General features: G+C 41.2%; 1 protein-coding gene across 7 annotated transcripts in view; it reads left to right on the top strand.

Annotated features, from left to right (window-relative positions):
* The window catches only part of ABCB1 (ATP binding cassette subfamily B member 1), a 234,141-nt gene extending 212,190 nt beyond the window's left edge, over positions 1-21,951 (top strand). For 6 of the 7 annotated variants that reach the window (XM_019814933.3, XM_045041350.1, XM_019814935.3 and 3 more), the window contains 6 exons: positions 448-588; positions 3,833-3,989; positions 4,488-4,685; positions 16,781-16,987; positions 20,067-20,213; positions 21,347-21,948. In XM_019814933.3, coding sequence (XP_019670492.2) covers positions 448-588; positions 3,833-3,989; positions 4,488-4,685; positions 16,781-16,987; positions 20,067-20,213; positions 21,347-21,550 — 1,054 coding nt within the window. In that variant the 3' untranslated portion in view covers positions 21,551-21,948. 7 annotated transcript variants of the gene reach the window in all.
* Positions 21,952-22,284: the final 333 nt, after the last annotated feature.

Below are 22,284 nucleotides of genomic sequence, written 5' to 3'. Positions count from 1 at the left end.
TTCATAAGGTTCCTTCACTGCATAATTATAGTCAACTTGACTCCTGGACCCCAAGGGCAAGAACATGACTGATTCTTCTGTATCACCCAGCATGGTTCCTGAAGCTTGTAGGTTTTGGATAAATTTGTGTTGAATGAATATTTACCATAGAGTGCATATATCTTATGTGTCCAAAAGTGGGGGAAAGGGAAAGAACTTCCATTTATTAACCCCTCTTCATGTTTTCCTTGGCTTATTTTAACTTTACTTCAGTACTTTGAGGTGCAGTTAATACTCCATCAGGAAGTTTCCTGAATGTTCACAAGTGGGAAAATGAGGACCAAACTTAACTTTTTTGGAAATTGAACCCATTTTTGTCTGCCGTACCCCACCGCTGATCTATCAAAGGTTATGTTTTAAGGACTGAGAAATGAAAGTCAAGTGAGTTTCTTAACGTCTCCTTTTCAGAAACTCTTTGAGGAAAGCACACATCTTTGGAATCTCATTTTCCATCACCCAGGCAATGATGTACTTTTCCTATGCTGGTTGTTTCCGGTTTGGTGCCTACTTGGTGGCACATGAGTTCATGGACTTTCAAGATGTTCTCTTGTAAGTATCAGGTTAATATTTATAGTTGAACTCTAGAAATAAAACTGAGGTGAACATGCTTCATGTCTAAGTAGAAAACCTTACTGTGAAGCTTTGTGAAGAGATTTTGGTGATTCAGAAGGTGTCGTTTGCCTCTTGAGTCTCTGTGTATGATCCCTGAGGGACCCTATTTTCATTTAGGGAATCAGTGACTTCCCCCCTCCCCAGTGCTGACTCATACCTTTGACCTTCTGAATCTGTGGCTCAATGGGGTCGTGATTCACTGAGGGGATTCTAGGAGGTTTTGGCATTTGAGAAGAAGCCTAACTCGGAGCCAAGTGTCTAGCTCCTTTTAAAGAACTCTCTGAACAAAGGCAACTAAAGAGCAGGAGTAGAACACTGAGTTCTGCAAGCCCTGGGGGAGTCTAGGATACATTTGCTTTCCTTGATAAAAGAAGAGCAGTTAGAAGGTAAGAGCTAAAGAAATTCAGAAATGACAAAGGAAAGGCTACATTGGGATTTCTGCCCCATTGCTGTGAATGCAGAAAATTCTATCTCAGTCAGGAGAAGACAGACCCGAACTTAATTGTACCCCCAAGTACTCAAATATGCAGTTAGGTAATGAAAAAGTAGATATAATCTTTCTGAGTGTCTAGATTTGGTGGTGGGTGAGATTCTGCCCTTTGACAGCATATCATAAATAGTGGTAATACAGTTTTTCATTTAAACCAGAATCACCTAAGCTTGTCTGATACAAGGTGTTAGTGTAATATTTCCATTCTCTTGAAACATTGGCATGTGTGGGCATTATAGTTTGCTCAGGACGACCCCAACAGAAGATTTAAAATTTCCACTTGATATGTCTATCTGACAAATGATATACAGAAGCTATTTATGACTTGGACCGAAAGACCAAAACCAAGCATCATTGGCATAGGGTCTTCGATTAGATAACTATTTGATACATTGCTTACTTCAAGGTAAGGCATTGAATTGGTGAAAGTTGCTGACAGTTGGGTGTTTAGATTGGGAAAATCAATCTTCCAAGTAAAGGAAAGGGGAGACTTGTCTGAAGGGCAGTCCATTTTTTAAAAGATCTCCCAGGGGTAAATGATGACAAGCCTGAGATTACCCAGCCATTTGTATGATTTATTTAGAGTTCAGAGGAGAGGATGTGACAGGCTCACAGTATTCTTCCAGGAGGGTTCCCAAGTATTCTGTTAGTTCCAGGCCCACTGTTTAAAAAGATATGTTGAAATAGCCAAATTGTGGAAACAGCCCAAGTGTCCTATGACTGATGATTGGATAAAGAAGAAGTAGTGTACATACATGGCAGAATATTACTCAGCCATCAAAAAGAATGAAACCTTTCCATTTGCAATGATGTGGATGGAGCTAGAGAGTATTATGCTAAGCGACAGAAGTCAGTTAGTGAAAGACAAATGCCATATAATTTCATTCATGTGGAATTTAAGAAACAAAACAGATGAACACAGGGGGAGAAATAAATAAAGAAAAACCAAGAAGCAGACTCTTAACTGTAGAGAACACACTGATGGTGACCAGAGGGGACGTGGGTGGGGCGATGGATGAAATAGGTGATGGGTATTAAGGAGGGCACTTGTGATGAGCACTGGGTGTTATTTGTAAGTGATGAATCACTGAATTCTACACCTAAACTAATAGTATAGTGTATGTTAACTACCTGGAATTTAAATAGAAACGTGGAAAGAAAAAAAAATAAAGGTAAAAAAAAACAAACAAACAAAAACATGTTGAGAAATGTGTCCAGAGGAGGGCAGCTGGAGTGTTGAGAAAGATGGGAGTCATCAAAGAAACACAGGGCCTTTTAAAAAATATTCCAGTAAGGGCTATATTATGCAAAAGGATGTACATTTTTCTTCCATGTGAAGAAGAACTTCTGAACAACAAACTTAATCAAACTTGCTACTTCCTAAAACAAAGAATGGAGGCCAACTTAGGAGAAGTGCCCAGGAAACAAACATTGAGCACTGGACTCGATATCCTGTGGAGTCTTTCCCAGCTTTAAGCTGCTATGATTTTGATGTCATAGGTTAAGAATATGTGTGCATCCTGAGTGCAGCATGCTACCTGTCTCTATAAGGAACTCACTCTTTGCTGTACAGCTCACACATTTTCTAAGCATCTGGTGTAATTTCAGCACCAATGCCTGGATCTGTTATTTTTTTAATAGTTGACATACAATGTCACATTAGTTTCAGGTGTGCAACATACTGATTCTGCTTCTCTATACTTTATGCTGTGCTCACTGCAAGTTCAGCTGCCACCTGTTACCATCCAACGCTATTATAATATCACTGGCTGGATTCCTTCTGCTGCACCTTTTATTATTGTGACATTCATTCCATAACTAGAAGCCTGTGTCTCTTGCTCCCCTTCACCCATTTTGCTCACCCATTCCCCTCTGGCCACCATCAGTTTGTTCTCTCATTTATAGGTCTGATTCTGCTTTTGTTTGCTTGTTTGTTCATCTGTATTTTTAAATTCCACATGAGTGAAATCATACAGTATTTGTCTTTTTCAATCTGACTTCTTCCGCTTAGCATAATGCCTACAAGGTCCATCTACAATGTCACAAATGCCTGTATCCGCTATTGATCGCCACAGTCATGCTACATAACAACCAACCACTAACCCTCAGTGCCACACAATAATAAACGTTCATGTTTGCCCACAAGTCTGTGGGTCAGCTGGGCAGTTTTGCTGGTCTAGGATGGACATAGCAGATCGCAAGTAGGCTCGCTTGTGTGTGTAGGGCATGACAAGCTGGTTGGCTGGGGTCCCCACAGCTTTCTTCCATCTGTGCCTTGTCCTCCAGATGCTAGCTGGGCTTGTGGTGGTGGCACAGAGAGAGAGAGAAAAGCACACAAAGCCCCCTGAGTCATAAGCTTAGAACTGGCAGAAGTCACTTCCACCACATCCTATTGGCCAAAGCAAGTCACAGGCCAACTCAGATTCAAAGGGTAGGAATACAGATTCCACTTCTTAAATGGAGGAGCTGCAAAGTCCCATTACAAGAAGGTGAGGATACAGAGACAGTTGAAAAAGGGGGCCCTTTTACAATCTGTTACACTGATGCGAACTTATAAGGGAAAGTGTTGACTTATTTTGTTTTATGTTTTTGTGTTTTACATTGTTTGAGGCAGTGTTCTCTATTGTAGAACTGTCAGTTGTCTAGCATTATAGCCATAACTCCGCTCATGCTTTGTCTTTGTTTTTGCAGGGTATTCTCAGCTATTGTCTTCGGTGCCATGGCAGTGGGGCAGGTCAGTTCATTTGCTCCTGACTATGCCAAAGCCAAAGTATCAGCTGCCCACGTCATCATGATCATTGAAAAAATCCCTCTGATCGACAGCTATAGCACAGAAGGCCTAATGCCCGTGAGTTTGAAGTTTTGATGACATGTTTTCATTCCTAACTAATGAGTGAAAGTACTCTAAGAGGAAATTTAATAAAATCTGTGGGGGTTTTTTATTCGCAGGTAATAAAATGAAACTTTCTAGATCATGAGGTCATTTTAATAAATGCTAATAATGTATGTTAACATTCAGTGCTTTTGTAAAACAAGGCTGCAGGGAGATGGAAATACCACCCAATTTATGAGCAGATTCTGTTAATCGGATTTTATTATATGTAGGTTAGGTACTCTATTCTTGGAGAACAGATTTGAGTTATCACATTTGTATTGTATTAACAATACATGCTGTACAAACACTGACTCTCTTAGATTTTACTTATTACATTCTGGCAGTTACAAATGCAGCCTAATTGTAATACAAGTTTGCCGTCTTCTGACACCTGGTGATAGAGGGGGTTTGCTATACAATGCATTTTCAGGATCGCAGTAATCATCTCTATTGTTACTGTTCTGATTTTAGAACACGTTGGAAGGAAATGTGACATTTAATGAAGTCATGTTCAACTATCCCACTCGACCAGATATCCCAGTGCTTCAAGGGCTGAGCCTGGAGGTTAAAAAGGGCCAGACGCTGGCCCTGGTGGGCAGCAGTGGCTGCGGGAAGAGCACGGTGGTCCAGCTCCTTGAACGGTTCTACGACCCAATGGCCGGAACAGTGGTGAGCACACCTTTTTATTCATCTCATTTTAAGTGTTTAATCATCGGAATGCCTGGATATGTTTAATTCCTGACTATGAGCTCTAGTTTTTCCAGTCTTTAAACAGCAGCCTCACTTAAAGTCTGACATCCTAGATACCATCTCCAAGCTGTGTCTGCTGCCCCAGCCTCTGTCTCAAATTGCCCCTCTACCCTCCTTTGTGAGCAGCCTTTTTATCATCCATCTCCCTTCCTTCCTTCGGTTACGTTTCTGTTTTCATGAGAGGATCCAGCAAAAATTTAAGTAGCCAGAAAGATACAGGAGCAGAAGGGATGCTAGGAGAGACAAGTAAGGTGGGTGCCAGGGATAGGGAATGTTTTGAGAAGTTGAAGGTAGTCAACGATGACAGATGCTGTGGACAGGTAGAGTAAGATGAAGACTGAAATGACAGGATGTGTTTTGGCAATTTAATGGGCTACTTAAGACATTTTAAAGTATTCTTAGTGAGGTATTGGTGGGGAAACAGTTTAGCATGGCTGAGGGATGGCTGGAAAGGGAAGTGGAGACTGAATGCAGATCACCTAGAAGATCAAAGGTGAAAGAAAAGCAGTAAGAGCAGTAGTGTGAGGGGGGAAGCAGAGGCCAGGGAAGAGGTGTAGCAGGGGGAAATCTTAAGCATTTTTATGGCTGAGGATGAGATACAATCATTGAGAGAGGATATTGAAATAGCTTCTAAAAAGTGGAATCAATAATTTGGGAAGCAGATAAAGAATATAGAAGGATTCCTTTTTCTTCCCTGAACTAAAAGAATAAATGAAGGGTCAGATTTGTTCATTCAGCATTCAGTAAACATTTACTCAGTGCCTGTCAGGGACTATCTTGGGTACTGGGGAGGAGATAGAAGTCGTGAAGGGAGCACTGTGACTACAGTGGAGAACAGGAAAAGAATCAGATTAGGAAGGAATAGAATTTATAGCAAGAAGTTTTAGTTACTAGTCACACTCACAGGTGATAATAAAAATATTTAACAACCGGAAAGGCATGGGCACTGACCAAACAGAATGGACACCTGTTCCATACAGTCAAATTGATGCCCCAGCTCCATATGGGCCACACTTGGATTAATGACTGAGGTGGAAATGAAACTTTTAACCTATAGTCATAAATATTTTTATTTATGACTTACTCATAAATATTTTTATTGTATTCTACTCAGTCTGTTTTTTAACAGCGACATAAGCTTTATCCTCTATTTTTACTTTCTTGTTTTATATTTTCTGTGAATTCTGACTTTATACTTCAGTTTTGTGGTTGAAATTTGAACAAAGGGCTCTAAAGGAAGAGAGAAATGAAGCAATTAGGAGGAAATGTTAGCTCTCAGGAAAGATTATGGTCTTTAATAGATGTTGAGTAAGCAGTATATTAAATGTTGAGCTCTAATAAATTACAGGTGGTAATGTCTGTACTCAAAGAATTTCACTGAAGAGATGGGGCATATACTTCCATGAGTTATATAAAAGAAGATAGACCTAGAGCATATTTTTTTTAAACATTGCCATCAATTTTTTTAATATAATTTATTGTCGAATTGGTTTCCATACAACACCCAGTGCTCATCCCAAGAGCCCTCCCCAGTGCCCATCAACCACTTTGTCCTCTCCCCCACCCTCCATCAATCCTCAGTTTGTTCTCTGTATTTAAGAGTCTCTTATGGTTTGTCTCCCTCCCTCCCTCTCTGTTGGTAACTCCTTTTTTTTTCCCTTCCCCTCCCCCATGGTCTTCTGTTAAGTTTCTCCGGATCCAAATATGAGTGAAAACATACGGTATCTGCCTTTCTCTGCCTGACTTATTTCACTTAGCATAATACCCTCCATTTCCATTCACATTGCTGCAAATGGCCAGATTTCATTCTTTCTCATTGCCAAGTAGTATTCCATTGTATATATAAACCACATCTTCTTTATCCATTCATCAATTGATGGACATTTGGGCTCTTTCCATACTTTAGCTATTGTTGAAAGTCCTGCTGTAAACACTGGGGTACAAGTGCCCCTGTGCATCAGCACTCCTGTATCCCTTGGGTAAATTCCTAGCAGTGCTATTGCTGGGTCATAGGGTAGATCTATTTTTAATTTTTTGAGGTACTTCCACACTGTTTTCCAGAGCAGCTGCACCAGTTTGCATTCCCACCAACAGTGCAAGAGGGTTCCCATTTCTCCACATCCTCGCCAGCATCTATAGTCTCCCAATTTGTTCATTTTAGCTACTCTGACCGGCATGAGGTGGTACCTCAATGTGGCTTTGATTTGTATTTCCCTGATGATGAGTGATGTTGAGCATCATTTCATGTGTCTGTTGGCCATCTGCGTGTCATCTTTGGAAGTGTCTGTTCATGTTTTCTGCCCATTTCTTCACTGGTGTGGAGTTTGGTGAGTTCTTTATAGATTTTGGATACCAGCCCCTTATCTGATATGTCATTTGCAAATATCTTCTTCCATACCATCGGTTGTCTTTTAGTTTTGTTGATTGTTTTCTTTGCAGTGTAGAAGCATTTTGTCTTGATGAGGTACCAGTAGTTCATTTTTGCTTTTAATTCCCTTGCCTTAGGAGATCTATCGAGTAAGAAATTGCTGCGACTGAGGTGAAAGAGGTTGTTGCCTGCTTTCTCCTCTAGGGCTTTGATGGTTTCCTGTCTCACATTCAGGTCTTTCATCCATTTTGAGTTTATTTTTGTGTATGGTGTAAGAAAGTGATCTAGTTTCATTCTTCTGCATGTCGCCATCCAGTTCTCCCAGCACCATTTGTTAAAGAGACTGTCTTTTTTCCATTAGATACTCTTTCCTGCTTTGTCAAAGATCAGTTGGTCATACATTTGTGGGTCCAATTCTGGGTTCTCTATTCTATTCCATTGGTCTATTTGTCTGTTTTTGTGCCAATACCATGCTGTCTTGATGATTGCAGCCTTGTAGTAGAGGCTGAAGTCTGGGATTGTGATGCCTCCTGCTTGGTCTTCTTCAAAATTACTTTGGCTATTCAGGGTCTTTTATGGCTCCATACAAATTTTTGAATTGCTTGTTCTAGCTTTGAGAAGAATGCTGGTGCAGTTTTGATTGGGATTACGTTGAATGTGTAGATTGCCTTGGGTAGTATTGACATTTTAACAATATTTATTCTTCCAATCCATGAGCATGGAATGTTTTTCCATTTCTTTGTGTCTTCTTCAGCTTCCTTCATAAGCTCTTTCTATAGTTTTCAGCATACATATCTTTTCCATCTTTGGTTAGGTTTATTCCTAGGTGTTTTATGGTTCCTGGTGCGATTGTAATTGGGATCAGTTTCTTTATTTCTCTTTCTGTTGCTTCATTATTGGTGTATAAAAACGCAACTGATTTCTGTACATTGATTTTGTACCCTGCAACTTTGCTGAGTTCATGTATCTGTTCTAGCAGGCTTTTGGTGGAGTCTGTCAGGTTTGCCATGTAGAGTATCATGTTGTCTGCGAAAAGTGAAACTTTGACTTCTGCTTTGCCAATTTTGATGCCTTTTATTTCATTTTGTTGTCCGATTACAGATGCTAGGAATTCCAACACTATGTTAAACAACAGTGGTAAGAGTGGACATCCTGTCGTGTTCCTGATCTCAGGGGGAAAAGCTCTCAGTTTTTCCCCATATGAGGATGATATTAGCGTTGGGTCTTTCATATATGGCTTTTATGATCTCAAGGTATGATCCTTCTACCCCTACTTTCTTAAGAGTTTTTGTGAAGAGAGGATGCTGTATTTTGTCAAGTTCTTTTTCTGCATCTATTGACAGGATCATAAGGTTTTTACCATTTCTTTTATTAATGTGATGTATCACATTGATTGATTTGCAAATATTGAACCAGCCTTGCAGGCCAGGAATGAATCCCACTTGATAATGGTGAATAATTGTTTTTATATGCTGTTGAACTCGATTTGCTAGTATCTTCTTGAGAATTTTTGCATCCATATTCATCAGGGATATTGGCCTGTAGTTTTCTTTTTTTGCTAGGTTTCTGTCTGGTTTGGGAATCAAAGTAATGCTGGCTTCATAGAATGAGTCCAGAAGTTTTCCTTCCATCTCTATTTTCTGGAAGAACTTGAGAAGGATAGGTATTAACTCTGCTTTAAATGTCTGGTAGAATGCCCCAGGGAAGCCATCTGGTCCACGACTCTTATTTGTTGGGAGATTTTTGATAACCAGTTCAATTTCTTAGCTGGTTATGGGTCTGTTCAAGTTTTCTATTTCTTCCTGTTTGAGTTTTGCTAGTGTGTGGGTGTTTAGGAATTTGTCCCTTTCTTCCAGATTGTCCAGTTTGTTGGCATATAGTTTTTCATAGTATTCCCCTGATAATTGCTTATATTTCTGAGGGTTGGTTGTAATAAGTCCATTTTCATTCATGATTTTATCTATTTGGGTCATCTCTCTTTTCTTTTTGAGAAGCCTGGCTAGAGTTTTATGAATTTTGTTTATTTCTTCAAAAAACTGACTCTTGGTTTCATTGATCTGTTCTACGGTTTGGTTTTTTTTTTGTTTGTTTTGTTTTTGTTTTTGTTTTTGTTTTATTCTATATTATTTATTTCTGCTCTGATCTTTCTTATTTCTCATCTTCTGCTGAGCTTGGGGTGTCTTTGCTGTTCTGCTTCTAGTTCCTTTAGGTGTGCTATTAGATTCTGTATTTGGGATTTTTCTTATTTCTTGAGATAGGACTGGATTGCAATGTATTTTCCTCTTAGGACTGCCTTTGGCACATCCCAAAGGTTTTGGATTGTTGTGTTTTCTTTTTTCATTTGTTTCCATATATTTTTAAATTTCTTCTCTAATTGCCTGACTGACCAATTCATTCTTTAGTAGGATGTTCTTTACCCTTCATGATTTTGGAGGTTTTCCAGACTTTTTCCTGTGGTTTATCTCAAGTTTCATAGCATTGTGATCTGAAAGTGTGCATGGTATGGTCTCAATTCTTTTATATTTATTGAGGGCTATTTATGACCCAGTATGTGATCTGTCTTGGAGAATGTTCCATGTGCACTCGAGAAGAAAGTATATTCTGCTTCTTTAGGATGTAGAGTTCTAAATATATCTGTCAAGTCCATCTGGTCCAGTGTATCATTCGGGGCCCTTGTTTCTTTACCGATTTTCTGTCTAGATGATCTGTCCATTGATGTAAGTGCAATATTAAAGTCCCTTGCAATTACCACTTTGTTACCAATAAGATTGGCTATGTTTGTGATTGTTTTCTATATTTGGGTGCTCCTGAATTCGGAGCATAGACATTTATAATTGTTAGGCCTCCCTGATGGATAGATGTTGTAATTACCATATAATGCCCTTCTTCATCTCTTGTTACAGCCTTTAAAGTCTAGTTTGTCTGCTATAAGTATGGCTACTCCAGCTTTCTTTTGACTTGCAGTAGCATGATAGTTCTCCATCCCCACACTTTCAATCCTCAGGTCTAAAATGGGTTTCTTGTAGACAGCAAATAGATAGGCCTTGTCTTTTTAACCATTCTGATATCCTGTGTCTTTTGATTGGAGCATTTAGTCCCATTACATTCACTGTTTTTATTGAAAGATATGGGTTTAGAATCATTGGGTTACCTGTAGGTTTCGTAGTTGTAGTGATGATGTTTCTGGTACTTTGTGGTCTTTGCAACATTCCACTCACAGGGTCCCCCTTAGGACCTCTTGTAGGGCTGCTTTAGTGGTGATGAATTCCTTCAGTTTTCATTTGTTTGGGAAAACCTTTTCTCTCCTTCTATTCTGAATGACAGGCTTGCTGGATAAAGGATTCTTGGCTGCATATTTTTCCTGTTCATCACATTGAAGATTTCCTGCCATTCCTTTCTGGCCTGCCAAGTTTCATTAGATAGGTCTGTCACTAGTCTTATGGGTCTACCTTTGTATGTTAAGACCGATTATCCCTAGCTGTTTTCAGAATTCTCTCTTTATCCTTTTATTTTGCCAGTTTCACTATATGTCAGGCAGAAGATTGATTCAAGTTAGCCTGAAGGGAGTTCTCTGTGCCTCTTGGATTTCACTGTTTGTTCCCTTCCCCAGATTGGGGAAGTTCTCAGCTATGATTTGTTCAAGTATACCTTCAGCCCCTTTCTCTCTCTCTCTTTTTCTTCTGGAATTCCTATGATACTGATATTGTTCCACTTGATTGAATCACTTAGTTCTTTAATTCTCTCCTCGTGATCCTGGATTATTTTATCTCTTTTTCTGAGCTTCCTCTTTTCCATAATTTAATCTTCTAATTCACCTATTCTCCCCTCTCCCTCTTCAATCCATGCTGTGGCCACCTCCATTTTATTTTGCACCTAATTTATAGAATTTTTAATTCATCATGACTATTTTTTAGTTCCTTGATCTCTGCAGCAATAAATTCTCTGCTGTCTTCTATGCTTTTTTGAAGCCCAGTGATTAGTCTTATGACTATTATTCTAAATTCTTGTTCAGTTACATTATTTATATCTGTTTTGATCAATTCTCTAGCTGTCCCTTCTTCCTGGAATTTCTTTTGAGGAGAATTCGTCTGTTTCATCATTTTGGCTAGTTTTCTGTCCCTTATGAGTTTCAAAAGCTTGTTATGTGCTCTGCACCTGTGAGCACTGCTATATTAAAGGGGGTCATACACTGTCCAGGGCCTGGCCCTTCAGGAGGTGTTTTTTGGGGAGTGTTACTTGTTCTCTGTTTTTGTGACTTTGGTAATTTTATTTCCCTACTTGTAATGATCTTATGGACCCTCCACCCGGTGTGCTTTTATTTGTTCCTTGAAGTAGCCCTAGAAAGGAAGACAAACAGACAAACAGGAAACAAAAACACACAAACACGAGACAAATAAAACAAACAAACAAACAATGCAAAAGCGAAAAACCAGAAACACCAGCTATAAGTAAAGAACAGGGTAGAGCTGATGGAAGAGCATATACAAAGAGACAAATGACTGGGATTGGTGGGGGGTGGGGAGAGAAAATAAACATTGACCAGGCAGAGAGACTAAACGGCTTAATCCAGAGAGAGAGAAAGGAAAATAAAGAAGGAGGAGGGAAAAAGAAAGGAAGATAAAGTTACCCAGACAGAGAAACTATACGGCTTGATTATTCCAGAGAGAGAGAACAGAAAGTAAAGAAGGAGGTGTAGAACATGTATCAGGGGAATGGATTAAATATGTCTGCTTAAACAAACCAACAACTGGAATATCCAGCCTAGAGGAGGGAAGAAATAAGAAGGAGAAAAGGAAGGAAGAATATATCCAAATCACAAGAATTGTCCTAGAATTAATCCAGGCAATTCAGCAGCACTGGTCTGGAGGAGAGGGCCGTCTGGTTCCTCAGCGTCTATCCCGCTCCAGTAGGCACACAGTTACCTGGGATGGAGGGACGTGGTTTGGTGTAGGCGGGTCCGCCTCCACTGTGGGCCCTGCGGACTGATCCCTGAGGCCCTGCCTTGGTGGTGGTGGGGAGAAAAATGGCAAACCCCCCCCCCCAGTCTCTTCTCCACACACCTAGTGTCCCAAATCACTCTGTTGGAGTTGTCCTCACTGTGCTGCTGGTGCAGATGGGGTAGTCCGTCTCGCTCCACCGACTCCCATGCCCCGGCACTTGGCTGGGGTTTAAACTCGCGCTCTGTGCGCCTTGGCACTGGGGAAGAGCTTCTCTATGCTGATATGTGGTCCCAGCTGGTTTTGTCCTGTGCAGCAGCACTTCAGGGAGGTGACCGCTTTCTCCTATTGTGGACTGTGCCCCTAACCTACCACTGAACCCAGGGGTGGCTCCCCTTTTCCCCAAGTGCATGAATAGGGCAGCCAGCCCCAGTCTGGAGAAAGCCCTGCAGTTAGAGATGGGATCCCTCTCCGTCCCTGTCAGAGGTTTTTCTCTCATTCAGATACAGTCCTATGCTTCCCCAGACACTCTTTCTTTTCCCTTTCTCTCTCTGCAGAAGGGGATCCTTCTCCTCCATGCCTACATGGCCCGTTTTATGTCCTACCGTTCACAATCACCCGCCTATGGACCATCTGGTTGTCCTGATGTCTCCCTGTTAGACTCAGTCTCTTTTCTTCCAGACTCTTGGGGTTCAAAGTCCTTTGGCTTCAACCCTTCTTTGTTTGAGAGATGCAGGAAGTATGGATCTCCCTACTTCTCTACCATGTTGGCCCCTCCACCTAGAGCTGGTTCTTAAGAGATAAACAGAGCCATTGAATGAGGCTGAGAGGGTGAGCAGTCAAGATGTCATTTGATGCAATAGATAATGTGAGCTACATTGATAAGTGATTTCCTCCCATGTCCATATATCCATATAGCCTATTTGGGCCGAAGTAGCAGATTTAATGAAAGATCTGATCCTTAAACTTTCAAATTATAATCCATTTAGGAAGAACAAAAATGTCATGGACTCTCTACTGTATTCATAGTCACATGGGTTAGTTTACTGTTGCTGCTAAAGAGAGCCTATACCTTACAGATTTTGCACAGTGCATCTCACTGGTATAACCTCCATTACTTCCAGAGCCAAAAGGGAGTCTCAGAAATAGTTTTTGGCCTTCTGGCCCTTCCTATCTAGAAAGGTAGTACAGAGGAATATGGAAATGAATGCTGAGGGCCTCGGACAATAACCATCTCAAGACAACACTGACAATGCAAGGAAAACCAAGTGTTCTTACCTATTTAAAGAACACTATTATCTGCTCCTGTACATTTGTGCTAGAGCTTTGAAGTACTGCCAAGTTTTGCATAGAAGCCAGACTTCATAGTGGAAGTGTCCTCAAGACACACGAGTCCATGTGCCGTTTTGTTAATGACCATTAATTAGTAACCCTTAATAACTCAGTAGGTTACGAGTAAGTAGCTCTTGTTGCCATGTAAAAATGTGTGTGGATCTGAGCATGATTGATCATAAGAACTGAAGGAAGGATGTGACCCTGATGTCAGGAAATCCTCATGACCATCAGTGGGCCTTGAATTATACTTTGAGAAACAGTGACCTGAGCTGTGGTTCTCAAACCATCAGAATGGTTTACAGAACTACTAAAGAACACCCTGGCTCATTCCAGTAGGTCAGGATCTGGTCCATTAATTTTTACAATTTTCCCAGGTGATTCTGGTGCCAACCATCGTTTGAGAGCCACTGAGCTCATAAATTTGAAAGGTGTAGGTTAAATTTTGGAGACTCTTGAAAAATGAAGCCACCAAATTGTACAGAAGGGAGGTTCCAGTTTTTGGGGGGCATGAAGGTTCTACATTTTTAGGGACTCCCCGTAAAAGAATACAAAGTTATGAATGCAAAATTAGGTATAAAAGTGAATATTTACTTCTAATAAAGCAAATTACAACAAAATATCGAAACCTTAAAGATTCAGGTCCCTTTTCTCTTTAGACAGGTTATCATAAATATTCACCTGGAAGATTCCTAACTGCAGCCTGGCCTTCCGCTGTTCCCCCACCCCGCCCCCTCCCAGAACACGGTTCAGCTCCCAACAATTACCTGCAGATTAGGATCCTTGAAGCTGAACTTCATTAGCTTCACTATAAAATTGCTTGTGGTCTGAGGCTTGCCCAACCTTTCCTTTTCCCTTCTCTAGTCCATGCCATGCACTGTTGTCAGAAGCCTGTTGTCCTAGTCTGGGTATTAGCTGGTAGGTGCCGGGGCTAACATGGGACATTCCTCTTAGAAGGAGGACAGAAGGAATCTTTCAATTGTAAGACACTGTGTTACCAAAACCGAACCTGTAGTGTATACATTCAATCCTAGCTCCTCTGGTTATTGTGTGTCCTCATGCGTATCACTTGGCTTTTTTTTTGAATCTGTAAAATGGAGACTAAAACCACGCCTACCTCACAAGGGATGTTGTGAAGTTTAAACAAGAGAATGCATGAGACAAGCTTATCACAGGACCTATAATATAGCCAGTGCTCAATAATTTATCTGTAATCGTGATTTCAGAGTAAACATATATAGCAGAATAACACATATTTGATTGTGCTGATGAAAGCAGCAGTACATTGAACAGTCTGGAATAGAGATAGCTAGTCATTTTAATCTGGCTTGATCTCATTATTACCAATGTGTTTACTTTCCTCATTAAGTTTTTATTTAGGCCAGTGTCTTTTGAACAGTGTTCACTGATTCCCCAGAGTTCCTTGGTCTTCCCTTAGACCTTCACCCATGCCTCAGCCAAATAACCTCTGCACTGATCTCTTTTATCTTTAGATTTCTAAATGTTTTCTCTGCAGAAACAGGTTTTAAGTAGTTTCTAATTCCAGTGTATCATGTGGGGATGAAGAGAGCCAAGAGTGTTACTGTATTCAGTGTGATAGGGAAACTCATTAAAACGTGATGGGATCATTCAGATTTGTCTAATTATATTAGTTAGGCAATGTCCGTTTCCTTCCCAGGAGCATAAGCTTGGAAAAAAAATTTAACCACTCCTTGTTTCCTGAAATTTCCATTTCTCAAGTACAGTGTTCGATCTAACAAGACCTGCTGTTTCGCCACATCCTTGTATAGTCTTTATTGCCTCTCTCCACCTTCTACTTCCCACCTTCACTTAACACTGTAAGAAAGCCTGGAACACAGATGCTGGAATAGTCTCCATGGCAACTGGGCTTGTTACTAACAAGGTCATGGCTTTGTTTCTATCCCCACACGTGCCAGCTTCACAACCAGAAGCCGTGTTCCTGCAGCAAAGATTGCACCCTACCCCTGGCCAGCTGTCTCCTAGGGGCACCCAGCCAGGCACATGGGATCCAAAGAGCATATACAGCTCAGGATATAGTCACCACCACTCTGAGCAAAGCTTGAAGCTGAGTCACTGATGTCTTCTTCAGAGGGGATGAATAGCTCTCTCATCTGAATACCAGAGTTCTCTTGCAAAGTAGATCTCCAGGCTTCTGCAGAGCAACCCAGGGAGCCAGGTCACTTAGAGAAGAGATAGCTTCTCCTTCTTACTCCATTGGCTCAGCATTGTAGATGTCTGTCCACCCTTTCATCCCCCACCCCCTCCGGGCCTCTGTCCATCCACTGTATGGATAGATAGTGACACAGTGGCTATGACAGTGTTCAGTGACAGTGGCACAGAGTTACCAGTCTCTGACAATCTTTGAGCACTTACTCAGTGCCCAGCGCTGTGCTGAGTAAGGTCCAGACATAATCTCATGTCCTCAGTTTTATGAGTATAGGAATTATTATCATAATATCTGTCTTACCCACAACAAAATGGTCAGAGAAATTAATTTATTTCCCCAAGATCAACAACTACTTACAGATACAGCAGCCACCTCCCACACACACTTCTATTCCATTTAACTGCTGCATCCCATTCTACCAAAACCTAATTCTTAGAAACCTGACCTCAAAACCTATTGAGTGCTCACAGTAGTTACTTACTTCCAGTTTAATCTCAGCTACATTTCTTGTGAAAAATTGATACATAAGAATGAGGGTGCCAGTAAATTCAGTGGCATAAAACAACATAAACTTATTGCCTTACAAATTCTGGAAGTCAGATGTCTAAAATGGATTTTACCGGGCTGAAATCAAAGTGTTACTGGGGCTGTGTTCCTTCTGGAGGCTTAAAGGGACTCTTCTCTTACTTTTTCTAGCTCCTGGCCCCTCTCTCGATATTAAAGCCAACAATGACAACTTGAGTGTTTGTCATATTGCATCACTCTGATACTGTCCTGCCTCCCTCTTGCTCAAAGACCCTCATGATTACTTTGGACCCATCTGGATAATCCCAGATCATCTTCTCATTTTGAGATCACCTGATGAGCAACTTTACACTTTAATTCCCTTTTGCCATGTGATCTAACATTCAGTGGTTTCGTGGATTAGAACGTGGGTATCTTGGAGGGCAGGCGTTATCCCGCCTACCACATTCATGTATTGGAAACCAGGGTTAAAACAGAAGAAACATGGCAGTTCATCAGAACATACAGCCATGACCTCGTTTAGTTAATTTTGATGGTCCAAACTCAGCAACAAAAACGGTGTCCCACGGTAACTTGGCAATTTTAATGTATGAAATAACAATACTGATTTTGCTAAATTAAAAATGTGCTGGTCCTGAAGTTTTCTGTGAACTCTCATTTTCAGCTAATTGATGGCAAAGAGATAAAGCACCTGAATGTCCAGTGGCTCCGAGCACACATGGGCATCGTGTCCCAGGAGCCCATCCTGTTCGACTGTAGCATTGGTGAGAACATTGCTTACGGAGACAACAGCCGGGTGGTGTCACAAGAAGAGATTGTGCGCGCAGCCAAGGAGGCCAACATCCACCCCTTCATTGAGACACTGCCTGACGTAAGTCTTTCTCCAGATTAGGAGCCCAGGAACCTGTGGCAGCCTCCCTGACCCACAGTTTGATTTCTATAGGCCTGGTTTCCCAAAGGTGAAGAGAAGTGAGCAACTAAAATACATACCCATCTGTACACAACATCTACCCACACTTTGTATCCCCATTTGCTATTATGTTTGCCTGATTACCCAACTAGCTCTCCCTGTGAGCAAGCCTGACTGAACAGTGCATATCTGGGGCAGGTCTTTCCCTCTGAGACTAGTGTAGGGCTTGCAGGAGCAGGCACAAGCCCCTCTACCCCAATTTCTGCCTTCCGTCTGCCTCCTTGCTGCTCTCCCCCAAGCTGCATACCTACCTGGGTGGAGTTGGGCCAGGCTGGAGAACTGAGGCCATGTCAGAAAGAAGGCTCTCCCTGAAAAGAGTTGAGCCCTTGGAGTGGATGTTTTAACATGTAATCTCTCACCATTGCACATTTCATGGGTCCCAATCTCTGCTTATAGGGTTGATTATTGAAACCTTCTTTGGGGCTCCCAGGGCTATCGTCTGTGGATGCCCTCTAAATTCTTCCTGGGAAGTTAAATAAAAGGAACCTCTTGCATTATCTTAAACCCTTAGGTCCTGCGTTGTTTCTTTTTTTAATGTTTATTTATTTATTTATTTTATTTTTTTAAGAGAGAGAGAGAGCAGGGCAGGGGCAGAAAGAGGAGGAGACAGAATCCCAAGCAGGCTCTGTGCTGTCAGCAAAGAACCCATTGTGGGGCTCGATCCCATGAACCCTGAGATCATGACCTGAGCTGAAACCAAGAGTCAGGCGCTTAACTGACTGAGCCACCCAAGTGCCCCAGGTTCTGCGTTTTGAAGTCACCTTTATCTGGTATATCTATACCCCCTCCCATTATTACTAGTTTTCTTATTAGGAAGCACCCCTAAAAATAAAGCTCAGTAGCCTCAAACCAGCAGAAGGCAATCTCCTTATGCAGAAGGATGGCAAAAACAGCTGGCTCTGTTTCCCAAGGTTTCCTTTACCTGAAGCTCTTCTTCCGATAACTTCTGCCATCACATCATAGACCTCCAGGGAGGAGGAATTGTCCCTCTACCCTCCTCTTTTTAATTAAAAAAAAAATTTTTTTTAATGTTTATCTATACTTGAGAGAGTGGGGGGCGGGGGGAGAGACAGAATCTGAAGCAGGCTCCAAGCCCTGAGCTGTGAGCCCAGAGCCCGACAAGAGGCTTGAACTCATGAACCACTAGATCATGAACTGAGCCAAAGTCAGACGCTCAACCAACTGAGCCACCCAGGCTCCCCCTCTTCCCTCCTTTTAACCTTCTCGCCCAGCTGTGGATAATTGGTCCTTCCCAAAGCTAGAAAACTTGAAAGATATAGCTTCAACCCCCTTTACTAGTGATCTGTCATTAAGTATGTTCTAAAGTATGGGCATTGACCATCATATTAGAGCTGCTGCATCAGAAACTTTGGAGGTACAGTTTAGCAATGTGTGTTTTAATGGCCCAGTTACCAGGTTGCACTTTGAGAGCCACTGGGCTAGTGGTTAACAAAGACAAACACAGAGAGTAAATACTAACTAGCTTATTAAACATACCTTGTCCTCTAGCATTCATTATTTGTCTACCAGAGGAACCCAACCTTTCTGGGCTCCTGGGCTCTCGCACACAGAGCACACACCTATAGGTGTCATGATTCTTTCCCTCGGTGTCTAGATGCACAAACAGAAGGCAGAACTCCTTAAGTCTTATTTTTTCTGCCCAAGGACCCACTTCTTTACCTGAGTGATTCCTACTAGGAATTCCTCACCCTGCAAGAAGCTAGTCTGGTTACCAGCTTCCTTCAGGGTGACGGCCCTGCCTTTGCCTGCTTCAACAAGATCGATATTGGCTCAGTACAACTTGAGAATGCCTGCACTCACATGGGACACACTTCATTGCTCCTGCCACCTTTTTTTCTTAATGTTTAATTATTTTTGAGAGAGTGTGAGTGGTGGAGGGGCAGAGAGAGAGAGAGAATCCCAAGCAGGCTCCGCATTGTCAGCACAGAGCCTGATGTGGAGCTTGACCCCACGAACTGTTGTGATGTGACCTGAACCGAAATCTAGAGTCGAACACTTAACTGATTGAGTCAGCCAGGCACCCTATGGCTCCTGCCTTCTGAGGCACCTGCAGCTCTGGGATGGAGCCGGTCAAAAGCATCTGCTGGAGCCTCACCTTGGGTCCTCTGACTCCATCTGCACCTGGACATCTCAATCTGAGTGCCAGTGAACTAGGGTTACTAGGTAAAGCAAATAAAAATAGGCAATCCTGTATAGAACATGAATTGTTGAGTCAAATTCTGGATCCAAGATCACAGCCCACAGTATTGTTTTCTAGGTTGTGCATGCTGTCGTTTCTTGTTCCTCCTCTCCCTTATGTATCCTCGTAACTCCTGTTCCTATCCTCCTATTGAATAGTTAATGACAATTACCTACTGTGGGAAACTATATCTGAAGAACTTTGGAAGAACTCTGAAATCAAAAAATTTTAGAGATTTTAGCTTTTAAAGTTAGATATCAAAGTGGAATTCCTTACCATCCATTAAAAGTATTGAAGCATTAGAAAATAGTTTATAAAAACAGATACCAAAAGGCTAGCATCCCAAGAATTTCTTCCCTCCCTGACTTTAAAATAATGCAGAGAGCACCACCTGCTGGTTGTAAGATGAGCTTCATTTATTTCTGCACGGCCTGTACAAGTCAGATTTCTTTCATCAAAATCAATCTTTGTCCCAAATATAATGAAATCAGAAGACTGGAAGAGACTAACATTATAAAAGTATTCTTCCTGATAAATTTATTGACGTGTTTACACAAAAACATAACCTCTAAAACCCAAATGTCTGTTTTCAAGAAGAGAGATCAAACCTGCCGTTTAGAGCTCCATTTTTGTCGTTTAATTCTCTATGAACCCATTCTCAGCTTCTGAACTTAAATTTATTGTGTGTGTTTATGGTAGTAGTTGTCCTGTTTTCTCTGAGCAAACTCTTCTTTAGAATTATCAGTTCTATGTTTCATAATAACAAAACCCTATTCACAGAAATATAACACCAGAGTAGGAGACAAAGGAACCCAGCTCTCTGGTGGCCAGAAGCAGCGCATAGCAATAGCTCGTGCTCTTGTGAGACAGCCTCGTATTTTGCTTTTGGATGAAGCTACATCAGCTCTGGATACAGAAAGTGAAAAGGTAAGAATTTAATTCATTTGCAGTCGAATTGGTTGTCCTTAAAAGGTTTACATTTATCTCCCCCTCTCTGCCCCTCCCCTCTCTCTCTCTCTCTCTCTCTCTCTCTCTCTCTGTGTCAAAAATAAAGATTGAAAAAAAAAATTTTAAGGGGAACCTGGGTGGCTTAGTCGGTTAAGTGTCTGACTTGGGCTCAGGTCATGATCTCACAGTTCCTGAGTTTGAGCCCCGGGTGGGGCTCTGTGCTGACAGCTCAGAGCCTGGAGCCTGCTTCACATTCTGTGTCTCCCTGTCTCTCTGCCCCTCCCCTGCTAGAGTTCTCTCTCTCTCTCTCTCTCTCTCTCAAAAATAAAGGTTGAAAAAAAATTTTTTTTTAATGTTTTACATTTATGCTTCTGTCTTCCACAGTAGAGAACAAAATTCAGCCTAGATACGTTGATTGTTATTTTTGTCTGCTGTCAGCGTCAGCGGAATTTAAACACTTTCTGTGGCTGTTATTCAAGAGAACAAGATGAAGTAGGGGAAATCAGTCTTATAGCACTTAGGCTCCAAAAAGCAGCCCTGGATCTCTGTATTGACCTACGAAGCTGTGTCAGGAAGCCAATTTCCTATTTCTACTGGTGGCATCTCCTCAGCAACTATATAAAAAAGCAGGAGGTTAATACGGTGCAAAAGCTGATGGTATCTTAAGATACATATTAGTAATCATTTTCAGTTTAAGAAAAAGTTGAGTATTCAGGTATCTGAAAGACAAGTTAATTCTGAGCCATATACTGTCTTAAAAATGCCAGAAGGTCAGCCTATGCTCAGTCTTCCTGAATTTGCTTTATTGCTGGACCGGAGGGTGGCTTTGAAGGATGTTGTGTGGGTGGACATACCTGTACACGTTTTTAAATGACCGGACAGACTGCATTTATTGTCATAACTTTGAAAACAGATAACTCCTGCCTCAGAACTAATCCACACTAGGATTATCTCCTGATATGACAGCTTCCTGGCTTTTTAAATTCTGTTATATTTCACTGATACCATTATTAAAATAGGAGGACCTATTGTTGGACGAGAGTGAGCCTTATGAAGGAAGAAAGGAGAGGACTGTTTTTTTACCAGCATTAATGTATGTGGTTACTGATCAGGTTGTCCAAGAAGCCCTGGACAAAGCCAGAGAAGGCCGCACCTGCATCGTGATCGCTCACCGCCTGTCCACCATCCAGAACGCAGACCTAATAGTGGTGTTTCAGAATGGCAAGGTCAAGGAGCATGGCACACATCAACAGCTGCTGGCTCAGAAAGGCATCTACTTTTCCATGGTCAGTGTCCAGGCTGGAGCAAAGCGCTAGTGAACTGTGACCTTATGACCATATAAATATTTTCTATTTGTGTTAAAATATGGCATTTAATCAAAGTTAAAAAGCGAGCACGTCACTGGAAACGCTATGTAGAATTATCTGTTTAACATTTCCTTCTGCAGCTGAAGATCATTCCACCAAGTTCAGAGCCCTCAGGCTTTATCATTAAAGGAATCGAAAGAAATATTATTGAAAGGAATAAAACACTGGTGTTAATTGCATTATAAAAATTTGTAGAATAATTCAAAGTAGATTTTGTTAATAAATAGTGTAATTTTTGTTTATATTTTCTTATTTGTAACTTACTGCCTTGCTGAAAGATAATAGAAGTGGCAAAAAGTGCTGAATGTTTGCATAAAGTGCTATAATAAAACTAAACTTTTGTATGAGCATAGTCATCTTGTCTGAAATGCTTGTAAATGATCATCTCCCAATTGGAATACTGAAGATTCTGTCTGCATTTGAAAAAAAAAAAAAAAAAAAAAGACTTGTTTTAAAAACTCCCATTAATTGTGAGAATGTTAAATAGTGTAAATAATCCCTATTATACATGTCTATTCACACTGGGTCCTACAGAACCATCTGCTTTCATGCTTTGTGGGCTTGATCCTACTGGTTCTTACGTTTCCACATTATGATGGCTCTTAAACCAACCACATACATCAATACAGAATTTTAGAGGTGGGAGTGCAGCCAAGGATGCACAGTTGTTAAGTGTCTACTCT

Source organism: Felis catus, chromosome A2 (genome assembly GCF_018350175.1).
Source record: "Felis catus isolate Fca126 chromosome A2, F.catus_Fca126_mat1.0, whole genome shotgun sequence".
Classification (NCBI taxonomy): Eukaryota; Metazoa; Chordata; class Mammalia; order Carnivora; family Felidae; genus Felis; species Felis catus.
The sequence above is the reverse complement of the archived record's forward strand: the minus strand, read 5'-3'. Positions and strand labels throughout refer to the sequence as shown.